General features: G+C 44.2%; 1 protein-coding gene across 1 annotated transcript in view; it reads right to left on the bottom strand.

The window, feature by feature from the left end:
• rpf1 (ribosome production factor 1 homolog) overlaps nucleotides 1-24,910 on the bottom strand; it is a 42,473-nt gene extending 17,563 nt beyond the window's left edge. Inside the window, exons 1-4 of the mRNA XM_063065062.1 lie at nucleotides 24,648-24,910; nucleotides 8,968-9,024; nucleotides 5,908-5,988; nucleotides 4,457-4,552 (exon numbers count right to left, since the gene is read on the bottom strand). Coding sequence (XP_062921132.1) covers nucleotides 4,457-4,552; nucleotides 5,908-5,988; nucleotides 8,968-9,024; nucleotides 24,648-24,848 — 435 coding nt within the window. The 5' untranslated portion in view covers nucleotides 24,849-24,910. The remainder of the gene's footprint in view (nucleotides 1-4,456; nucleotides 4,553-5,907; nucleotides 5,989-8,967; nucleotides 9,025-24,647) is intronic.
• Nucleotides 24,911-25,274: the final 364 nt, after the last annotated feature.

Here is a 25,274-nt window from a genome sequence, read left to right as displayed (position 1 = left end):
AACAATCGATGATTGTTTATTAACATGTTGTTAACTGTGTATTGCTGCCACTTAATGCACAGTTCAAGACAGATCTGTTTTGTCACTCAACCTTCTGGTCAGCTGCACATCAATGGATCCATCCTTCAGCACAGTAACAGGGGTACATTTTGGATGTATGCAGTTTGTCTCGACGGCTTTTGGAACAAACACCAATACTGAATATTCAAAGGGGTTCTGCTAGATAAGATGTGCTACCATTGTAAATATGTAATTCTGTTAATTTATCTGACTATATTCAAAAGGTTAAGATAGGTGATTATACAATTGTTTATCGTTATAAGATCATAAGATATAGGAGCAGAATTAGGCCATTTGGTCCATTGAGTCTGCTCTGCCATTCCATCATGGCTGATAAAATTTTCCCCTCAGCCCCAATCTCCTGCCTTCTCATTGTATCCCTTCTTGCCCTGACCCAACAAAAATCTATCAAACTCTGCCTTAAATATACGTAAAGTCTTGGCCTCCATAACTGCCTGTGGCAAAGAATTCTACAGATCAGCACCCTCTGGGTAAAGAAATTCTTCCTAATAACACTGCTTATCCATGCTAGAATCTTTCCTCTAATACCATGGGCACATAGCTTGCTATGGAGCCTCATGTGGAGCACCTTGTCAAAGACCTGCTGAAAATCCAAGTACACAACATCAACTGATTCTCCCTTGTCTATCCTACTTGACATTTTTTCAAAGAGTTCCAACAAGTTTGCCAGGCAAGATTTTCCCTTAAGGAAACCATGCTGACTACTGCCTAATTTTTCATATGCTCCAAGTACCTCATTCGTAAAAATTGACTCCAGTATCTACCCAGCTAGAGGTCAGACTAACTGGCCTGTAGTTTCCTTTCTTCTGCCTCTCTCTCTTCTTGAAGAGTGGAATGACATTTGCAATTTTCCAGTCATCTGGAACCATTCCAGAATCTAGTGATTAGTGAAAGATCATCACTAATGTCTCCAGGATCTCTTCAACCACTCCTTTCAGAACCCTGGGGTGTACACCATCTGGTCCAGGTGACTTATCTACCTTCAGACCTTTTAGTTTCCCAAGAACCTTCTCTCTCGTTACAGTAACTTCACATACTTCATAACCCCTGACAACCGGAACTCCCACAACACCGCCAATGTCTTTCACAGTAAAGACTGATGCAAAATACTTACTCAGTTCTTCCTCCATTACCTTGGCCCCCATTACTACCTCTCCAGCATCATTTTCCAGTAGTCTGATATCCACACTCAACCCTCTTTTACGCTTTAAATATCTGAAGAAACTTTTGGTATCCTCTTTAAAATTATTGGCTGGCTTGTATTCATCTTTAATTTCGTAATGACGTTTCAGTTGCCCTCTGTTGGTTTTTAAAAGCTTCCTAATCCTCTAACTTCCCGCTAATTTTTGCTCTATTATATGCCCTCTCTTTGGCTTTGACTTCTCTTTTAGCCACGGTTGTGTCATCTTTCTTTTAGAATACTTCTTCCTCTTTGGGACATATATATCCTGTGCCTTCCGAATCACTTCCAGAAATTCCAGCCACTGGTGCTCTGCTGTCACCCCTGCCAGTGTATTTTTGTAATCAATTCTGGCCAACCCCTCTCTCATGCCTCTGTAATTCCCTTTACTCCACTGTAATACTGATACATCTGACTTTAGCTTCTCCTTCTCAAATTTCACAGTGAATTTGATCATATTATGATCAGTTGCCCCTACAGGTTCTTCTACCTTAAGCTCTCGAATCTATTCTGTTTCACTCCACAACACCCAATCCAGAATATCTGATCCTCTGTTGGGCTCAACCACGAGTTGCTCTAAAACGCCATCTCGTAGGCACTCTAGAAACTCCCCCTCCCGGTATCCAGCACCAACCTGATTTTCCCAATCTACCTGCATATTGAAATCCCCCATGACTATTGTAACATTACCCTTTCGGCATGTATTCTCCCTTTATAATTTGTAGGCCACATCCTTGCTACTGTTTGGGGGTCTGTACACAACTCCCATCAGGGTATTTTTACCTTTGCAGTTCTTTAGCTCTATCCACATGATTCAACACCTTCTAACCCTATGTCACCTCTTTCTAATGATTTGATTTCATTTTTTACCAACAGAGCATTACCACTCCCTCTGCTGTCCTTTCAATACAATAAGCTCCCACTTGTAACCTTCTTTCAGCCATGATCCAGTGATTCCTACATCATACCTGCCAATCTGCAACCGTGTAACAAGTTCACCTACCTTATTCCGTACACTGTGCACACTCAAATGTAACACCTTCAGTCCTGTATTCACCCTTTGTCCACCTTTTACATTGCAGCTCATCCTGTTGACTGCCCTATCAACAGCCTCTCCTCACCACACATTGCCCGGTTGTAAACCAGCTATCTCATCTTCAGCACTATTGTCCACCCTTCCTATGACACAAAACATTGTGTCAGGAGATGAGATTGACTTGGGTTTTCCTGAACTCTCTCTTGCCTGGAGGTATGCTGCGTGAATAAAGACTTTTATATTTTCCGTGTGGCTCTGTTTTAGTCACAACACTTGGGCGGGGTGAGATTGGGTGCCACGGTAGTGTAGCAGCTAGCAAGATGCTTTCAGAGTTCAAGGCATTCCGGAGTTTCAAGTACAATTCCCATGCCATCTGTAAGGAGTTTGTATGTTCTCCCCATGACCGTGTGGGTTTCCTCCGGGCGCTCCCATTTCCTCCCACAGTCCAAAGACATACCGATTACTAGGTTAATTGGTCATTGTAAAATGTCCTGTGTTCAGGCTAGGATGATCAGGTGGATTGCTGGACAGCACGGCTCGTTGAGCCACAAAGGCTTGTATCTCTAATTAAATAAGTAATCATGTCAGGAGAATGAGATTCACTTGGGTTCTCCTGGACCCTCTCTCCTCAGGGCTCACTGTGTGAATAAAGACTTTTATATTTCCCAGTTACAGCTCCTGTGTGGCCCAGTTTTAGTCAGTCACAATACTAGAAGCGCACACACAAAATAATCTGCAGATGCTGGGGTCAAAGCAACACACACAACACGCTGGAGGAGCTCAGCAGGTCGGGCAGCATCAGTGGAAAAGATCGGTCGAAGTTTCGGGCCGGAACTGAGGCTGCCGAAGGGTTCCAGCCCGAAACGTCGACCGATCTTTTCCACTGATGCTGCCCGACCTGCTGAGTTCCTCCAGCGTGTTGTGTGTGTTACTAGAAGCGCACATTTCACCCAGGCACCCATGGGAAACCCAAAATGGCCACAGAAAGTACATGCAGACTCCACACAGACAGCATGAGAGGTCACTATTGAACAATCGATTGTGAGGCGGCGGCTCTGGTTCTCTTTCAGTTTCAATCAGAAAGGACACTCAGTCACAGCAGTGGCAATTAGGAAGTGAGACTGAGAGCTACTTTAAAAATTTGGGGTCTTGGGAAGGTTCAAGATTAAAGACTGTTTAATGTCATTTCCAGTACATCAGTGTAAAGAACAAAATAATTGCTACTCTGCATCTGATGCAACACCAAAAAGCACAATAATATTAAGACACGTAATAAATATAAATACCTGAGATAACTTACACATAGATTGATTGTATGTCCATAAAGTGAGGCTAGGCTCAGGAGTGTCTGTACATAAAGTGACTGACAGGAAATGATAAAGTAGTGATGGCTGTGGGTATGGAGGGTGGGTTAGTGGGTGGAGGTGTGGATCAGCCTTACTGTTTGGGGAAAGTAACTTTTTGAGTCTGGTGTTTCTGGCGCAGATGCTTTGTAGCCTCCTCCTTGATGTGAGTGAGACAAACAGTCCAGGAGAAGGGAGCATGGGATCCCTCATGATGTTACTGGCCAATGAAAAGGCAAAAAGATTTGTGGATGTATCCTTGAGTAAAGCCAAGAGTGCATGGGGTATGTGCTCATTATTGTCACATGTACCAAGATACAGTGAAAAGCTCTAGTTCTGTGTACCATCCAGACAGATCATAAAAGAAACCACATTCTCCTCCAAACCACCTCTTTTCTCCCATTCTGGATCCCCAACCCCACCCCTTCTCTTCTCATTACTTGCCCTGTTCCTTCCCTTTCTCTCATGGTCCACTCTCCTCTCCCATCAGATTCGCTAATCTTCAGAGTTTTTCCTCTTCCACACCACCTGCCAGCTTGTCACTTCAACCTTCAGCCCACCCATCCACCTTCCCCTTCACCTGGTTTCACCTATCATCTTCAAGACTGTGTTCCTTCCTCTCATCCCACCTTATTCGGGCATCCTCCCCCTTCCTTTTCAGGGTCTTGGCCTGAAGCTCCAGCTGTTTATTCCTCTCTATGTATGCTGTCTGACCTGCTGAATTCATAGACTATTTTGTGCGTGTTGCTCTGGATTTCCAGCATCTACAGAATTCGGCCTTATCCTGCTCCTGTGTCTGATAGTGTTATGACATACCCCTCTAGGACGATCCGATGTCGTGATGAGGACCATAGGGGTCACCTCCCGATTGAAGTAGGATGAAAATTCATCTGTTGCCTCATCAAAAGCCACCTGTGGGGGATTCAATTTTATTTTAAATACACATTCTATTTATTTGTACCATAATAACCACCTGAAAGTGAAGAATATATTTTATTTTGAAGAACCACAGATTTTTACATATATACTCTAACTGGTCGTATCACCATCTGATATGGACGGGCCACTGCACTGCATCGGAAAAAGCTGCAGAAAGTTGTACATTCAGTCAGCGCCATCTTGGGCACTAGCCTCCCCAGAAGAGAAACACAATACAGGCCCTTTGGCCCACAATGCTGTGCCAAACATGTACTTACTTTAGAAATTATCTAGGGTTACACATAGTCCTCTATTTTTCTAAGCTCCAAGTACCTATTCAGGAGTCTCTTAAAAGACCTTATTATATCTGCCTGAACCACCACCGCCGGCAGCCCATTCCATGCACTCACCACTCCCTGAGTAAAAAAACTTACCCCTGACATCTCCTCTGTACCTACTTCCAAGCACCTTAAAACTGCGTCCTCTCGTGTTAGCCATTTCAGCCCTGGGAAAAAGTCCCTGACTATCCACACGATCAATGCCTCTCATCATCTTATACACCTCTATCAGGTCACTCTCATCCTCCGTCACTCCAAGGAGAACAGGCTGAGTTCACTCAACCTATTCTCATAAGGCATGCTCGCCAATCCAGGCAACATCCTTGCAATTCTCCTCTGCGCCCTTTCTGTAGTTTCTTCACCTTCAGCATCGAGGAGATCTTCAAAAGGCAACGCCCCAAAAAGTGGCATCAAGCCTTGAGGACCCCCATCCCTCAGGACATGCCCTCTTTTCATTGCCACCACCAAGGAGGTGGCACAGGAGCCTGAAGACACAAACTCAATGATTCAGGAACCGCTTCTTCTCCTCTGCTATCCGATTTCTGAATGGACAATGAACCCATGAACACCACCTCACCAGTTGTTTTGCTCTCTTTCTGCACTACTTAATTTAAATTTTTATATATATTTCTTATTGTAATTTATAGCTTTCTAATTATTTTGTATTGTAATTTACTGCTGTCGCAAAACAAAAAAAATTTTACGACGTGCAGTAATAATAAATATGACTCAGATTCTGAAGTATCTGGCTTGAATTCAAAACACTGATAACAACAAGAGTGATCTATGAGGCTGAAGTGAGAAAATCAGGGCACCTGACTTTCATAATCACTGCGCACAAAGGAAATGTGTGGTCCCCATCCTCAGTCACAGAAAATTTCAATCCTTTCATCAGGAAAAGACAATGGGCATGGAACTCCTCAGCAGAAACATACACCCTGAGTGAAAATGCAGCCATGGGCAGCCTTTCACTAAAGCTTACAAGACTTTGGTCAATACTTAGAAAATTACCTCCTCGTCGTTCGGGTCCACAACTGTTTCATCATACACCCGCTGGTTTTCAATCGTCTTTGGAACTGGTTTTGGTGGAGCCTTGAACCAGAATTTGAGAGCAAAGTTAGTTACTTCAAAACATCAGAGCAGCAATTTTCTCATTAACATTAAAAATAAATCCACATCCTCATGGCTACATATTCTCCCTTCCCCTTTTCCCAACCATGATTCCCCTCTCCCTGCCCCCTTCCCTCTCTCAGTCCACAATAGGGATCCATATCAGAATCAGGTTTATCATCAAATATGTCATGAAATTTGTTTTTTTGCAGCAGCAATACAGTGCAATACATAAAATTGCTACAGAACTGTGCAAAAGTTTTAGGAACCCTAGTTATATATATGTGCCTGTATTACACTGCACTGCTGCCACAAAAAGACAAATTTTATGGCGTCTGTCAATGATAAGAGACCGACTGCTGAGTAGAGAAGGAGCAGTACTGGGCCTTATTAGATTTATTTATTGAAAAAGAATGAACTGTGTTGTTTGAGTTAACAACCCACACACCCAAGGATGTGAACTTGAATCAAAGTGTCACACTATGTGGAACCAGACCCTTTGGCCCAGCTGGTCATGCCAACCAAGATGTCCATCCAACTTGTCTACATTAGATACAGTTTGTCAACCCCTTCGAATTTTCTCTATTTCTGCATAAATATGACCTAAAATGTAATCAGATTTTCGCACAAGTTCTAAAACTAGATAAAGAGAACCCATTTAAATAAATAACACAAAAAAACATTATACTTACTCATTTATTTATTGTCGAAAAATGATCCAATATTACATGTATTTGTTGGAAAAAGTATGTAAACCTCTCGGATCATCAGTTCATTTACTGGGGAAATTAGAGTCAGGTGTTTCAATCAATGGGATGACAATTAGTTGTGTGTGGGAAGCCCCGCCTATTTAAAGAGCATAAACCTGGGTTTTCACTATCAAAGTCTGATCTTCACCACACAGGTTTTTGGAAGCATGGCATGTCTCGATCAAAGGAGATTTCTGAAGACCTCAGAAAAAATGTTGTTGATGCTCACCAGGCTGGGAAAGGTTACAAAACCATTTCTAGTGTTTTGGGCTCTAGTAATCCACAGTCAGGCAAATGGTGTACAAATAGAAGAACCTCATCCCATCTATGAAACATGGTGGTGGCAGTATCATGGTTTGGGCCTGCTTTGCTACTTCGGGACCAGTAAGGCTTGCCATCATTGATGGAACTATGAATTCTGAATTCTACTAGCAAATTCTACAGGAGAATGTCAGAGTATTCGTCCAGGAACTGAAGCTCAAGAGAAAGTGGGTCATGCAGTAAGACAATGACCCTAAACACACAAGTCAGTCTACCAAAGAATGGATGAAGCAGACGAAATTTCACATTTTGGAATGGCCAAGTCAAAGTCCTGCCCTTAATCCTATAGAAATGTTGTGGAAGGACCTGAAGCAAGCCCATCAACATCCCAGAGCTGAAGAAGTTTTGTAAGCAGGACTGACCTAAATGACCTAAAATTCCTCCAAGTCAATGTAAAGGACTGATCACCAACTACCAGAAACATTTGGTTGAAGTTACTGCTGTACAAATGGGTCACACCAGTCACTGAAAACAAAGGTTCACATACTTTTTCCCAATACTTATAATATTGGATAATTTTTCTCAATAAATACATGAACAAGTATAATTTTTTGTGTTATTATTTAATTGGGTTCTGTTCAACTAGTTTTAGAACTTATGCGAAGATCTGATTACTTTTTAGGTCATATTTATGCAGACATTGAGAAAATTCGAAAAGCTTCACATACTATCTTCTTATAACGATTTTTCTCAGAGTGTCCTACCGTACTTTTCATGCAGACTTCTGTTATTTCTTTGACTTGCATCCTGTGCTGTCAGATCTAAAGGCAACTCCTACCACAACTACTTTCCTTCGCTGTTTCACACCCCCACCCAAATGTTCCTACATCTTGATGTTTCACGACAAGATCACAACAAGATGAGCTGTACTGATCACATCCTTTATTATGAACTACCCCACCTTTTCCTTCCTGACTCTTGCAAATTTCTACAGAAATGCTGTGGAGAGCATTCTAGCTGGTATGGGGGGGGGTGGGTGTGGGGGGAGACACTGCAAAGAACTGCAGAAAGTTGTAAACTCAGCCATCTCTGTTGTGGTCACTAGCCTCCCCAGCACGGAAAAGACTTTCAAATGGTGATGCCCCAAAAAGGCTCATCCATCATTAAGGACCCCCACCCCCACCACCCAATGACATACCCTCTTCTCATTGCTACCGTCAAGGAGGTGGTACAGGAGCCCCAACGATTCAGAACCAGCTTCTTCCCTTCCACCATCAGATTTCTGAATGGGCAATGAACCCATAAACACATCCTCACTATATTTTTTTTGCTTTCTTTTTGCACTACTTACTAAATTTATCTATATACATATTATTTATTGTCATTTATATTTTTTATTATTTAGTACTGTAAGGTCCTGCTGCCGGAAACAACAAATTTCATGACATATGCTGGTGATATTAAAGCTAATTCTGAGATGTCATACCCTAGCCTCAGTTACTTCATTGTATGTCTGATAGCCAGATCAGGGCCACATGGTAGTGTAGCAGTTAGCACAGCGCTTTACATCGCCAGTGCTCCAGATTCAATTCCGACCACCAAGGAGTTTGTACATTCTCTCCGTGTCCATGTTGGTTTCCCCTGGGTGCTCCAGTTTCCTCCTACATTCCAAATTAGGGTTAATAAGTTGTGGGCATGCTGTGTTGTGCCAGAGGCGTGGCAACACTTTTGGACTGCCCCCAGCACAGTCTTCAGGCTGCGTTGGTCGCTGACGCAAATGATGCTTTTCACTGTATGTTTCCAGGTAAATGTGACAAATAAAAGATAATCTTTCTTCTTCTGAACTCCTACCTTCCCTGTGGCACGGCACAAAGTGATGATGAAGATCTTCCCTGTAAATTTTAAATTGGCATTAAGTGTACATTCTCCGTGACCAATGTTAACGAATTACCTTGTCTCCAAGTGCCTCTCTCTCCTTCTTCCGTTTCTTTCTGGCCTCCAGTTGTTCCTGAAGAATGGGAAAAGATAAAATACAATCAATGTTAAAAGAGGCACAAGCACTGTTCCTTCACAGAAACCCACCCGCGATTCACAGCACCCAACGTCAGGCCAGAATTACATCAGTTACTTCTCAAAAGAAGTGCTGGAGCAGGTTGATAAGGTTGCAGCAAGGGTCAGAATGTACGCTATACCACAGAGAAAGTCAACTACACAGCTGGTGGAGTACAAAAAAATTCTGTAAGGTAATGTTGCAGCTCTATAAAACTCTGGTCAGACAACATTTGAAAAACCATGTTCAGTTCTATTAGTTAGTTAGTTAAGCCCATCACCCCTACAGGGAAATAGGCCACTGACAACAACTCGCCAGAGTCCTCTGTCTGGGCCGGTCTGGTGGTGGTCCTGGATGATCGGCTATGAACTTGCAGTTTTCACCACACGGCTTCATAAGTCTTCTAGGCGAAAATCCTTCCTCTCCCAGGGATGAGGACTTTGGAGTTTCTGTTAGCACTTCTGTAGCTGAAAGACCTGCAATCACTTTCCACTGTCAGTGGTGGTTGAGACGGGCACATTAGCAACATTTAACAGCCAGTGGACAGAATGGGTTTAGAGGGCTATGGGCAGATGGGATGAGCTTGCAGGGCTGAAATGATCTCCATGGCCCAGGTATATATATATATTTATTTATTTTGGCATGTGCCTGCGAGTCTGTGCATCTGCGTGCCCATGCGTGTGTCCGTGATGATGTCTTTTTCATGGCTTTTACAAGGCGTGGAGCGAGAGAGAGAGAGACTGCGTAGTGTCATTCCTCACACAGACATTTTTCACACTACTTTCCCTTTATTTTACGAGGTTGAGTTGCGATCCGACACTCAACCCAGCATGGATGGAAAGCGTACTCGGGAGCGTATCCGACTGGTTTCGAACCCAGGAACCTCCACTCCCGGGTCCAGCGCCGATGTCGTTGCGCCACCAGTCGGCCCGGCCCAGGTATATTTAAAGTGGGGGAGTCTAAGACCAGAGGGGACAGCCTCAGAATAGAGGAACATCCATTTAGAATGGAGATAAGAAGGAATTTCTTTAGCCAGAGGGTGGTGAATCTGTGAAATTCATTGCCACAGGCAACTGTGGAGGCCAAGTCATTGGGTATATTTAAGGCAAAGGTTGATAGATTCTTGATTAGTCAGGACACAAAGGATACGGGGAGAAGGCAGGAGATTGGGGCTTAGAGGGAAATGGATCAGAAATGATGAAATGGCAGAGCAGACTCGATGAACCAAATGGCCTAATTCTGCTCCTATATCTTATGGCCTTATGGAGTTTGATAGGCTCTTAATAAGGGTGTCAAAATTTACAGAAAGAAAGCAGGAGAATGAGTTTGAAAAAAAAATTAGCCATGATTAAATGGTGAGCAGATTCAACGGGCCAAATGGCCTAATTCTGCTGCTAGGTCCCACGGTCTCATGGATTCCAAAGGCTACAAAGTATGCATGAAGGTAAATTCCACAATTGGAAGGCAATGGTCTTAATTCTGCTCCTACGCCTTAAGCTGTACATGACAGTCCCTCAAGTGCCTGTGTAGTCTTAGTGGTATTGCCAGCAGCCTTAACAACATCCTCATTTTTATTATCTGCTGGAAATTTGTGTCTCTATCACACATGAGCAGGAAGGACATAGTGTATATTGTAAGCTCTATTCAATTGATGGCAGGAAGAGAAGATTTCTAAAATAAATATTACAAATTACTATTACAACTCTTCCTGAACACACGCCCAGATGCTTTCCCTGACCTCTCCCCATGTGAACAGACCATTACACACCTATTTAAGCACTGTCAGCCAGACCACATTTTTTAATGTAGATAATGGAACATTTAATAAACATGAGAGTTTTCAACTCATCTGGCTGCAGAGATTTCACAATGTTAGTTTGTTGTATTGACAAAGATAAATTCCCTTTCGAAAACCCCTCACTGTTTCCTCAGAATCCTTATTTCCAAGGTGGAGACGCAATTATGTGGGTGAAATTTTTAATTTATCTTTTTATTTAGAGATACAGCACAGAACAGGTCCCTCCGGCCCTCCGAGCCACGCCTCCCAGCAACCCACCGGTTTAACCCCAGCCTAATTGCAGCACAATTTACACTGATCATTTCACCCCCTAACCGGTACATCTTTGTACTGTGGGAGGAAACCATGGGAAGAAACGTACAAACTTGCTTACAGGTGACGTTGGAATTGAACTCCGACGATCCGAGCTGTAACAGCGTTGCTCTAACTGCTACGCTACCGAACCGTTACCAAAGTAAATGCTGAATTATGGTTAGCGATGGTCCTCAAAGCCTAATGGAGAGGAATATCTCATTATTGATCCCCTTCTGGCTTTGATCTTCGGATTGCGTGGGGGTGGAAGGGTAGTTTCAGAGCTTTACAGCGCCAGCTGTAAGACTGGGTTTTGATACGCGTCACTATTTGTAAGGAGATTGTATATCCCCCCCCCCCCACCATGACTGCACGTTTACTCCAGGTGCTCCAGTCTCCTTTCACACTACAAAGACGTACAGGTTTGGGTTAGTGGGCATGCTATGCTGGTGCTGGAAGCACGGTGACACCTGTGGGCTTCCTCCCGCACAATCCCATCCTCTCCGATTTGACCTGACCCAAGCAACATATTTCACTGTATGCCTTGATACTCATGACGAATAAGGCTAATTTTAAAATCTTTCTTAATTAACAACACACACAGCATGCTGGAGGAACTCAGCAAGTCAGGCAGCACCATGGAGAGGAATAAACTGTCAACGCTTCAGGCCGAGACATTTCTTCAGGACTCCACTCAGTCCCGATGAAGGGTCTCAGCGTGAAACTTCAACTGTTTCTTCATCTCCTCCAGTATTTTGGGTACATTGCTCTGGATTTCCAGCATCTGCAGAATCTCTTGTGTTTATACTCTCCTATTAAGTACTAAAAATCTGTAATAAACCTAGAAAATCCTGCCAATACTCAGCTGGTCAGGCAGCAGCTGTAGAGAGAGAGAAATGGTCAACATTCCAGCTCAGTAACTTACCCCCAGGAACCAGAACCTTTCTCTGAGCCAATAGGCTGGTCCTGGACTTATTTCCATCTGGCATAATTTACATATTATTATTTAATTACTTATGGTTTTATATTGCTATATTTATACTCTATTCTTGGTTGGTGCAACAGTAACGAAACCCAATTTCCCTCAGGATCAATAAAGTATGTCTATCTATCTATTTACTGTTTCCGCCTCCACAGACACAGCCTGATCTGCTGAATTTCCTCTGCAATTTCTGTTTTTACTTCAGCTTCCCAGCATCTGCAGAATTGGTCGGTGGATGGCAGAGGTTGTCCAGGATTCAATATATTTCACATCCACCAGCATTTGTCACATCTGGGAATAAGGTACCATTGTGGTGTCACTCTCTCAGCAACATACATAAAATGCTAGATGAACTCAGCAGGAGAGACTCCATCTGTGAAGAGGAATAAACTGTTGATGTTTCAGGAGGCCCTTCATTAGGTCTGGAAAGGAACAAGGAAGAAGATAGAATAAGAAGGTGGAGGGAGGTGAGACCAGGTGAGTGGGGGAGGGGATAGGTGGAAAATATAAAGGGCTGAAGAGGGAGGAGTCTGATTGGAGGAGAGTGGACCATAACAGAAAGGAGGAAGGGAACCAGAATGGGGAATGGAGAAATAGAGAAGAGGGGAGGGGAAGTAATTACTGGAAGCTGGGGAAATCAACATTCCTGTCAACAGGTTAGAGGCTATCCAGATGGCGTACAGGGAAATTCAGCATGTCCTGATAACCCTCACCAATTTTTCTCGATGCTCCTAACAAAGCATCCTATCCAGATGCATCACAGTTCAGTATAATAACTGCTCTGCCTGAGACAGCAAGATATCTCAGAAAGTTGCAAAGGCCGCCCAGACCGTCATGGAAACCAGCCTCCTCTTCACTGACCCCATCTACACTTCCCACTGCCTTGGGACAACACTAACCAGATGAAGGGTCTTGGCCCGAATCAGCAACAGTTTATTCCCCTTAACTCAGCTTCACCTGCTGAATTCCACCACCATTTTCTGTGTGTTGTTCAGGATTTCCGGCATCTGCAGATTGCTTGTTTACGACTGAAAAATCTAATCAGGTATGTCCTGCTAAATAATGGGCTTTCCTGTTATTTTTCCTATATAGAGAGGACGTGGAGATGTTTCCAGTTAAAGTTTTATTTTCCTTCCTTTCCCTTCTTTACACCTACACAGCTAGGACAGATGATTGCTCCTCTTGCAGGATGTTCGAAGGCAGGGAGACCTCCAGTGTCCTTGATGACTACAACTGCAAGGTGCATCCAGCTGCAGCTTCTAACAATTTGCATTAAGGAGCTGGAGCTGGAACTGGATCATTCAGGAGGCTGAAGAGGTGATAGTTAGGACATATAGAGAGGTGGTAGCACCCAAGGTGCAGGACACAGGAAACTGGTTGACAGCCAGGTAGGGGAAAGGGTTTAGGGAGCCAGTGCAGAGTACCCCTGTGGCCATCCCCCTCAACAGATATATCACTTTGGATAATGAGGGGGTGAAGTCATGAAGTTGCTCCAGCAAATAAGAAGGAGAATCCTCATGAATTCTATAAATATGTTAAGATGAAAAGGATTATAAGGGACAAAGTTGGTCCTCTGGAAGAGCAGAATGGTAATCCGTGTGTGGAGTCAAAACAGATAGGGGAGATCTTAAATGAATTATTTACTCAGGAGATGGACACAGAGTCTACAGAAGTAAGGCAAAGCATCATCAACTTCATGGACCTGTACAGATTACAGAGAAGGAGATATTTGCTACCCTGAGGCAAGTCAGGGTGGATAAATCCCCATGGCCTGGCAAAGTGCAGAAATTGTCGGGGTCCTAGCAGAGATATTTAAACCATCCTTAGTGATGGGAAGTACCAGAGGATTGGAGGATAGCCAATGTTTTTCCACTGTTTAAAAAAGGATCGAAACAGAAACCAGTAAACTATAGGCCGGTGAGTCTGACATCAGTTGTGGGAAAGTTATTGGAAAGTATTCTAAGGTACTGGAAATACAAGAATTTGGCTAGACATAGACTGATTAAGGATAGTCAGCATGGTAGGTCACGTCTAACCAATCTTATATAGTTTTTCGAGGAAGTTACCAGGAAAGTAGATAAAGGTCAGGCAATGGATGTTGTCTATATGGACTTTAGTAAGACATTTGACAAGGTCCCGCACGGAAGGCTGGTCAAGAAGTTTCAGTCGCTCGGCATTCAGGATAAGGTAGTAAATTGGATTAGACATTGGCTTTGTGGGAGAAGCCAGTGACTGGTGGCACAGGTTGCCTCTCTGACTGGAGTTTTGTAACTAGTGCAGTGCCTCAGGGATCGGTGCTGAGTTCCTTGTTGTTTGTCATCTGTAACTATGATCTGGATGATAATGTGGTTAACAGCAAATTTGCAAATGACACCAAGATTGTGGGTACAGTGATCAGTGAGGAAGGCTATCATGGCTTGCAGAGGGATCTGTATCAGCTGGAAAAATGGCAGAGGGAATTTAACACAAACAAGTATGAGGTTTTGCACATCGGTAGGACCAGCCAGGGTAGGTATTACAAAGTGAATGGTTGGGCACTGAGAACTGTGGAAGAACAAGGAGACCTGGGAATACAGGACCATAATTCATTGAAAGGTATCATAGGTAAAAAGGGTCGTAATGAAAGCTTTTGGACCATTGGCCTTCATAAATCAAAGTATTGTGTACAGAAAATGGGATGTTATGTTGAAGTTGTGTAAGACATTGGTGAGGCCTAATTTGGAGTATTGTGTGCAGTTTTGGTCACCTACCTACACGACAAGTGTAAATAAGGTTGAACGAGTGCAGAGAAAATTCACAAGGAAATTCAAGCAACACACACAGAATGTTGGTGGAACGCAGCAGGCCTGGCAGCATCTATAGGAAGAGGTACAGTCGACGTTTCGGGCCGAGACCCTTCGTCAGGACTAACTGAAGGAAGAGCTAGTAAGAGATTTGAAAGTTGGAGGGGGAGGGGGAGATCCGAAATGATAGGAGAAGATAGGACGGGGAGGGATGGAGCTAAGAGCTGGACAGGTGATTGGCAAAAGGGATACAAGGCTGGAGAAGGGAGAGGATCATGGGACGGGAGGCCTAGGGAGAAAGAAAGGGGGAGGGGAGCATCAGAGGAAGATGGAAAGCAGGCAAGGAGTTATTGTGAGAAGGACAGAGAGAGAAAAAAGAGAGAAAGAAAAAAAGGGGGAAAAAATAAATAATTAAATAAATAAGGGATGGGGTCAGAAGGGGAGGAGGGGCATTAACAGGAGTTAGAGAAGTCAATGTTCATGCCATCAGGTTGGAGGCTACCCAGACGGAATATAAGGTGTTGTTCCTCCAACCTGAGTGTGACTTCATCTTTACAGTAGAGGAGGCCGTGGATAGACATATCAGAGTGGGAATTGCGTTCACAAGGATATTGCTGGGCCTGGAAGACCTGAGTTATAAGGAAAGATTGAATAGGTTAGGGCTGTATTCTTTAGAATGTAGAAGATTGAGAGGAGATTTGATAGAGGTATACAGAATTATGAGGGGTATAGATAGGGTAAATGGAAGTCGGCTTTTTCCACTGAGGTTGTTTGGGCTACAACTGGACGTCATGAATTAAGGGTGAAAGGTTAAAAGTTTTAAGGGGAACATGAGGAAAAACTTCTTCACTCAGAGGTAAAATGAGCTGCCAGTGCAAGTGGTCCATGCAAACTTGATTTCAACATTTAAGAGAAATTTGGATAGTAGGGATATGGAGAGCTATGATCCCGGTGCAGTCAATGGGAGTAGACAGTTTAAATGATTTTGGCATGAACTGGGCCAAAGGGTATGTTTCAGTGTAGTACTTTTCTATGACTCTATAAATTTGGTCATCCAATGCCCCTTTGGAACAGAGATGAGGATGAATTTCTTTATTCAGAAGATGGTGAATCTGTGGATTTCGTTGCCATAGATAGATATGGAGGCCATGGCACTGGGTATATTTAAAGCAAAGGCTAATAGGTCCTTGATTAGTAAGGGCATGAAAGGTTACAAGGAGAAGGCAGAAGAATGGGGTTTAGAGGGAAAATATATCAGTCATGATGGAATGGTAGAGCAGACCAGATGGGCTGAATGGTTTTATGGTGCTTCAAAGTCTATGGATATATGACCCCCTACTTTCAGATGCAACCCACCCCCAAAAGGATCCCAATGGTCCAAATGCCAAAAAATGACTTTGTTTATCTAAATATGTCACATTAAACTTCCTATGATCCGGATGCTCAGGAAAACCTTCTACTTCTCATAGTTACCTTGAATCTGTTCCAGTACACGAGACAGGAAAGATTCCCAGTTGTTTTATTAATATGTTTTGAAAAAGACCAGAACCTGCGACCAAAAATAACTAAAATAAATGCTTGAAGTGACAGCAAACTTTCTCTCTCACTCCAAAATGTAGGTTTATGAAGAAAATATTGTGCTCACCCTCACAAACACTGATCGGTACAGCACAGAAACAAGCCCTTCGGCCCATCCTTGCCCATACTGAACCATTTACTCTGTCCGGTCCCATCTGACTACATACCCCTACCTGTCCACATTTCTCTTAAAATGTTGAAATCAAGCTCGCATGCATTACTTGTGCTGGCAGCTCATTCCACACTCTCACTACCCAGTGAGTGAAGAAGTTTCCCGTCATGCTCACCTTAAACTTTTCACCTTTCACCCTTAATCCATGACCACTGATTGTAGTCCCACCCAACTTCAGTAGAAAAAGCCTGCTTGTATTTACCCTGTACCCTCATAATTTTGTATACCTCTTTCACATCTCCTTTCGATCTTTGATGTTCTGAGCAGTACAGTCCTAACCTATTCAATCTTTCCCTGTAACTCAGGTCCTCCAGACCCGGCATGTCATTGTAAATCTTCTCTGAACTCTTCCAACCTTATTTACATCTTTCCTGTAGTTAGGTGACCAAAACCGCACACAATACTCCAAATTAGGCCTCACCAACGTCTTATACAACTTTAACGTAACATCCCATCTCCTGTACACAATACTTTGATTTATGAAGGCCAATATGCCAGAAGATTTCTTCACCACCCTATCTACCACTTTCAATGAATGATGAGCCTGTATTACCAGACTTTTTTGTTCTACCGCACTCCTCAGTGCCCTCCTGTGTAAGACCTACCCTGGTCAGTCCTACCGAGTGTAACACCTCATATTTATCTGCATTAAATTCCATCTGCCATTTCTCAAATGCCTGTCCAGGGACAGGTAGCACCTCTGGTGAAGGGGCTTGTCGTGTCCTTTCTGGGACAGCTCACTCACCTTTGGTTCCCACTGGACAGTCAGCTCTCACCCGTGGTTCCAAGTAGCTGTTTACATGAGACAGCGGCCAGACCCCAATACACCACTTCAACAGTCGGGCTAATCTTGACGAGGGTAGCCGATGGGCCTCAAACCTCAGTGAGGTAAGGGAATACCTGTGCTAGCATGGGAATTCAGTTCTGGTGGACTGGGCACATGAGATCCAACAGCGAGGAAGACTGCTCTGCAATGCTCCATGGAGAGTGAAGGGCATGACATGGCACAGAAAAAGTCATGGTCGTCCATATCTACTTGTACCACTAGACAAGGACTTCCGAGATCAAGAGAGTAGAATGGCTTTTCCACAAAAACACTCCCGCACTGGCTTGCTGCATTCATCGGATTCAACAGACAATCTTCTGCCTGTACATGATCCATACCCCACCCCACCCACCCCCCCGTATCTGCTTCCACCACTAAAACAGCAACCTTTCAACTTGTGTACAATACAACCTGCCCCACACAGTTCCCTTGAACTTTACCCCTCACCTTAAATGCATGTCCTCTGGTACTTGACATTTCTACCCTGAGAAGAGATTCTGACTACCCTACGTATAACTAACTTAATCTTATAAACACTCTTCCTTCCTCCCCTCCACCCACACCAACCACCTCACAGAAAGATCCTCTCCATTTCAAGAAGATATGCATAAGACCATATGCATACTGTATACAACGTTGAGATTCAGCTTGCAAGCAGCCACAAAAGAAAGAAACACAAAAGAACCCATTAAAAAAAACCACACAACAAAGATTGTCAAACACCCAGTTCAGTGATGAAGCAGGTAAACCACATGAACTAGTGATGTGAACACGGTTTCCAACTGCGCAAATAATAGGAAAAAAAGTCAACAAAACACACGGAACATGACTGGCAGAATCCCAACTTGAGTCCACAGCTATGGAGCCAGTTCAACACAGAGGTGAGTGAAGTGAACGGCAGACTCCCCGAATGTGAGCCCGCAACTGTTCAGCGCTGAGGTGAGTGAACAGCAGAGTCCCCGATCGTGAGTCCACTGCTCAGCGCTGAAGTGAATGAAGCCTTCCAGGAGCCCAATGGCTGCAGGGCACCAACTGCTCTTGAAGCTGGCAGCATTAGACCCAAGACTCCTGTACCCCACTCCATTAGCCATGTTGGATCTCTGCAAATTTTCTGATCCTCAGGGATTTTCTGGGGAATGGCTGAGTAGTTTTATTAATGATTGTTTATTTCAAAGTTTACTAAACAAACTAAGTGAAGAGCCGAGTAACAAAGTAGAGATTCAATGAAATGTAAAGATGGAGAAGGCAAAAAGAAAGATGGTGCCTCTGAAAAATCCAACACCTTTATACTCGAGATTACAGAAAATTCATTGGAAATAAGGGAAATGATGGGTGCAGAATTATATCTCATAGGTAATGTGTGAACACTTAGCCAATGAAAAATGTGAATGGTAATAAACCATTATGAAGATGCTATACCACTTTCTGCTAGTAAATGCAGACAAACCACTACTTACTGTGAAAAATATACAAGTTTTTTCAAAAATTACAGATTACATCAATTCATCTAATATCTTATAGAAAGGATTTTAAAAAGCAGTGGTTTCCAACAGGCATGTTCAGGATGCAATTGTTCTAAGTCAAGGTAAGGGTGGTACTGATAGTTGGAAGATTGTCCTAAAGCCACCTCCCATGACTGAGGTGAGCCCTGACACACACTGAACTGAACCTGGTGACCAAAAGGCCAACCTCCATTCGTCTCGGGTTTCAAGAATCATGTCAAAAACAACAGCTGCCACCAAAAGATTAAAAAAAAAAGGGTCTTGCTGCTTAATTGCAATTTTATCCAAACAGCTTCCTTGCTAATTCATTAGAAACAACACGAGAATCCAGGGAAGGAAATGGCAAGCAGATGGCAGGGTTCAGCAGTACAATAAAAAAAAACAGGAGAGGTATCAATGAAAAATTCTGAATGCATTATTCAAACGCATCTTCGGTTATCAGTACACCAACGCAACTAACAAATTTACAATCCTGTTGCTTGAGCATCTGTTCACTGACAATAAACCCAACTTTGACGATTTGCCACTGTCCTCCCTACGTGGAAGGCATGACAGTGGTTTTTTCCATTACGAGTCCAAGGAGATTTGGTATGTCACCAAAGACTAGTACATTTTTACAAGCGTACCGTGGAGAACATTCTGACGGGTTGCATCACCGTCTGGTATGGAGGGGCCACTGACTAGGATCGGAAAAAGCTGCAGAAAGTTGCAAACTCAGCCAGCACCATCATGGGCACTAGACTCCCCAGCACCAAGGACATCTTCAAATGGCGATGGCATTGATCACTCGGGACAGGCCCTCTTCTCGTTCCAATCATCAGGGAGAAGGTATAGGTCTGAAGACAAACAACTCAGCACTTTTAGGAGCAGCTTCTCCCCTTGGCCATCAGATTTCTGAACAGACAGTGAAATCGTGAACACTACCTCACTATTTTGCTCTTTATTCCACTAGGTGTTTTTGCTTACATCTACTTATTGTAATTTATAGTGATCTTAGAAATATAGAAACAAAAAAAAAACATACAGCACAATACAGGCCCTTCTTCCCACAAAGCTGTGCCGAACATGTCCCTACCTTAGAACAACCTAGGCTTTACCCATAGCCCTCTATTTTCTAAGCTCCACGTACCTATCCAGAAGTCGTTTCCGCCTCCACCACCGTCGCCGGCAGCCCATTCCACGCACTGACCACTCTCTGCGTAAAAAAAAAACAAACTTACCCCTGACGTCTCCTCTGTAGCTACTTCCAGGCACCTTAAAACTATGCCCTCTCGTACTAGCCATTTCAGCCCTGGGGAAAAGCCTCTGACTATCCACACGATCAATGCCTCTCATTATCTTGTACACCTGTATCGTCACCTCTCATCCTCTGACGCTCCAAGGAGAAAAGGCCGAGTTCACGCAACCTATTCTCATAAGGCATGCTCTCCAAACCAGGCAACATCCTTGTAAATCTCCTCTGCACCCTTTCTATGGTTTCCACATCCTTCCTGTAGTGAGGCAACCAGAATTAAGCACAGTACTCCAAGTGGGGTCTGACCAGGGTCCAAGATAGCTGCAACATTACCTCTTGGCTCTTAAACTCAATCCCACAATTGATGAAGGCCAATGCAGTGTATGCTTTCTTAACCACAGAGTCACTGCATAGCAGCTTTGAGTGTCCTATGGACTCGGACCCCAAGATCCCTCTGATCCTTCACACTGCCAGGAGTCTTACCATTAATGCTATATTCTACCATCATATTTGACCTACCAAAATGAACCACCTCACACTTATCTGGGTTGAACTCCATCTGCCACTTCTCAGCCCAGTTTTGCATCCTATCAATGTCCCGTTGTAACCTCTGACAGCCCTCTACACTATCCACAACACCCCTTGTCATCAGCAAATTTACTAACCCATTCCTCCACTTCCTCATTCAGGTCATTTATAAAAATCAGAAGGAGTAGGAGTCCCAGAACAGATCCCTGAGGCACACCACTGGTCACCAGCCTCCATGCAAAATATGACCATCTACAACCACACTTTGCGTTCTGTGGGCAAGCCAGTTCTGGATCTACAAAGCAATGTCCCCTTGGATCCCATGCCTCCTTACTTTCTCAATAAGCCTTGCATGGGGTACCTTATCAAATGCCTTGCAGAAACCCATATGCACTACACCTACGGCTCTACCTTCATCAATGTGCTTAGTCACATTCTCAAAAAATTCAATCAGGCTTGGAAGGCACAACCTGCCTTTGACAAAGCGATGCTGACTATTCCTAATCATATTATGCCTCTCCAGATGTTAATAAATCCTGCCTCTCAGGATCTTCTCCGTCAACTTACCAACCATTGAAGTAAGACTCACTGGTCTATAATTTCTGGGCTATCCCTACTCCCTTTCTTGAATAAGGGAAAAATATCTGCAACCCTCTAATCCTCCAGAACCTCTCCTGTCCTCATCGATGATGCAAAGATCATTGCCAGAGGCTCAGCAATCTCCTTCCTCGTTTCCCACAATATACTGGGGTACATCCCATCCGGTCCCGGCGACTTTCCAACTTGACGCTTTCAAAAAGCTTCAGCATCTCCTCTTTCTTAATATCTACATTCTCAAGCTTTTCAGTCCACTGCAAGTCATCCCTACAATCGTCAAGATCCTTTTCCTTAGTGAATACTGAAGCAAAGTATTCATTAAGTACCTCCACTATTTCCTCCGGTTCCATACACACTTTCCCACTATCACACTTGATAGGTCCTATTGTTTCACGTCTTATCTTCTTGCTCTTCGCATACTTGTAGAATGCTTGGGGTTTTCCTTAATCCTGTCCACCAAGACCTTCTCATGGCCCCTTCTGGCTCTCTTAATTTCATTCTTATGCTCCTTCCTGCTAGCCTTATAATCTTCCAGATTCATATCATTACCTAGTTTTTTTTTAACCTTTTGTAAGCTCTTCTTTTCTTCTTGACTGGATTTACAACAGCCTGTGTACACCGCGGTTCCTGTACCCAACCATCCTTTCCATGTCTCATTGGAACGTACCTACTCAGAACCCCACGCAAATATCCCCTGAACATTTGCCTGAGAACATCTGGTTCCAATTTATGCTTCCAAGTTCCTGCCTAATAGCCTCAGTTTCCCTTACTCCAATTAACCGTTTCCCTAACTTGTCTATTCCTATCCCTCTCCGATGCTAAGGTAAAGGAGATAGAATTGTGATCACTACCTGCAAAATGCTCTCCCACTGAGAGACCTGACACCTGACCAGGTTCATTTCCCAATACCAGATCAAGTGCAGCCTCTCCTCTTGTATCAAGAAACCTTCCTGAACACACCTAACAAACTTCACCCTACCTAAATCCCTCACTCTAGGGAGATGCCAATCAATATTTGGCAACATCTCCCAGCGCATCAGCGAAACAGTTCACTTCTTCCTCTTCCAAAGTCCCTATTTTCCTTTTCAAAGTGACTGGGGTCCTGTCGGGTCTTTGATCCACAGCAACACTCAAACAGTAGTTCTGCATGGCAGCGTTCCCGCTCTTAAGCTCACCTATCCGACACATTTTTGTTATGTTCAGGTTTGGCCTTAAGTCCGGGGTGCCTCTGGGGTGCAGTCTTGCACGGCCATGTGATCACAAGTTCTTGCTGCTGTCGCAAACTGAAGCGTACCGGGAGCAGGAACATCAAAGACAGCGAGAGTGGCTGTCAGAGGCCTCTGCACTTGATGAGCGATTGCTTTCTCTCTCTCACACTGCTGAATGAGAGTTTGAAGCCGACTCTCAAGTTGGGGAACTGAAATAAAAAGTGAAGCTTTAGATTGACTGTCACATCGAAACTTGTTTGTCTGCTGTGTCACTGTGGAAGGAGTGATATCTGTCTCATGTATGCGTGAGAAAGAGAGACAGAGAGATGTTGAAATATTGGAGTGAACATTGTTTTTCTGTCATTCATCCTTTAGATTTTTCCTTCTGTTTCAAGGATGGCTGCAGAGAGTAAGAATTTTGGGTTGTATATTGTAGATGTTTTAAATGGAACCATTGAAAATAACAAATCAATAAAAAAAAACAAATAACATTCAGAATTGAAGTTCACAATGCCAGGCATCAGTGCAACCAATTCAGAAGTCCACATAAACTGATTAAGAAGGCCTTGGTCCAGCAGAGAGTCATGCAAACCCCACAAGCAGTGAGCCAAACCGGCCCATCTCTTATCTCTGACCACGATACCCCGACCATTTCAATCTGGTCTGGCGCTTAAATCATGCAAACCTCGGGCCATTCCTCACCCTCGGGCTCTGTTGCCCCGACAGGGCCAGTACCTGACCCTGTTCCAATCTGGCTCGGCTCTCAAATCGATCAAACCTTGGAGCTTTCCTCGCTTCGGCTCTGCCGCATTGTATTGCCCCCAGGTCCGTTCCAGCAACTTGGTTATGATTCTATGGCCTACAGACGCACTTTCAATGACTCTTTACAATTCACATTCTCAGTATTGTTTCCCAATTTGCACAGTTTGTCTTCTTTTGCACATTGGTTGTTTGTCAGACTTTGCCTATGTGTAGTTTTTGTAAATACTATTCCTGCAAGAAAACGAACCTCAAGGCAGCAGATGATAATATATATGTACTTTGATAATAAAATTATTTTGAACGTTGAACTGTCTTTCACGTCACACAGAGGCAGCTGTCTCTCTACCCACCAATGCGCATGCAATCCATCTCCCCATCACTTCCTCCTGCAGATGGTCCCTGCCTTACCTTCACACCCACTGGCATCCCCTCACCTCCCCTGTTCTTCACCCTCAAGAATCTTTTTTTCCTGCCCCATCCATCGGCGGCTCACCGTCTGACTCTGCCGCATCTACAGGGAATTCTCCTCCGGGTCCAGGGCATACATCATCCAGCGCCCCCAAGCCCCACTCAAAGTTCAAAGTAAATTTATTATCTAAGTCCACACGTTACCATATACTACCCCAAGCATTTTCTTGCAGGCATTCACAAGAAAAAAAGAAATACAATAGAATTTACAAAAAGATCTATTCCCAAATAAAAGAATGAACAACAACCAATGTGAAAAAGATTGTAATGCAAAAAGAGGGGGGGAAAAATGAGGTAGTGCTCATGGGTTCATTGTCCATTCAGAAGTCTGATGGCGGAAGGGGAAGAAGCTGTTCCTGAATCGTTGAGTGTGTTTTCAGATTCCTTCTTGATGGTAACAATGAAAAGAGGGTATATTCTGGATGACGGGAGTCCTTAATGATGGATGTTGCCTTGTTGAGAGATGCTGCTAAGTTAACAAATTTCACGTCACATGTCGGTGATAATAAACCTGACTCTGATTCATCAAAGCTCTACCAACCTATGCCATTTGTCACCTTAGGCACGACCTCATTGATCCCCAACCCCAGATCACTTTGACCCCTGACACGTCCCTGGGCCAGGGCCTTGATGTCACTGAACCCCTGATCCCTTTGACCACTTTGCTCCATTATGTTGGTCCATGACCTCTGATCCTAATGACCATTATCCCTTTGACCAATGAACCCTAATGACCCCTGACCCGACCCCTTTGACCCCGTTAGTCCCCTTATCCTGAATCCCTACCGTAATGACCGTTTGATCCACAACCCGAATGACCCAGATCCCCTGGACCCCTGACCACCTCCTCACCTTGCGCTGGGCCCGCCGCCACCTCTGGTACATCAGCTGGCGCCGCTGCTTGTTCTTGATCTCGGACACGCTGAAGCTGGCGGGGAACTGCGGCTCGGCCGAGGCCGGAGCCGGAGACGGGTCAGGGGACGCGGCTGAGGCCGGGGACGGTCCCCCTGGCTCCACCCGCCGCCGTTTCTCCCCTCGCTCCTTCGGCCCCATCGTCCCGTCGCGCCGGCTCGTGGTCACTCTTCGCGCACACCCGCTTCCGCTTCCGGGAACGGGCGAGCGACGTCAGCGCTCCGCTCTGCCACCTGGCGGCGCTCCGGCTGGGCTTAGAGCGCAGGCGCAGAACTCCTCGCCAACTGTACGCGGACTTATAAGTTTATGAGTGTACACATTCACAATTTTATATACACACACACCAAAAAGACTTTGTACCTTAAAGACCTGTCGATCTCTGACTAATAGGTTTTTGATTACCATGAGAAAGGCGTTAAGAAAAAATGCCAGCCACGATCGAAAGGCTGAATGGGCTGACTCACTCGATGGGCTGAACGGCCTGACTCTACTCCAGTCTCTAATGGAATCGTGGAACAGGGTCTGTCATCACAGAGGTACAGCATGGAACCAAGTCCTATTCCCACT

The sequence above is a fragment of the Mobula hypostoma genome, chromosome 12, assembly GCF_963921235.1.
Source record: "Mobula hypostoma chromosome 12, sMobHyp1.1, whole genome shotgun sequence".
Taxonomy (NCBI): Eukaryota; Metazoa; Chordata; class Chondrichthyes; order Myliobatiformes; family Myliobatidae; genus Mobula; species Mobula hypostoma.
Note: the sequence above shows the minus strand (reverse complement) of the source record. Positions and strands in the feature narration are given on the sequence as shown.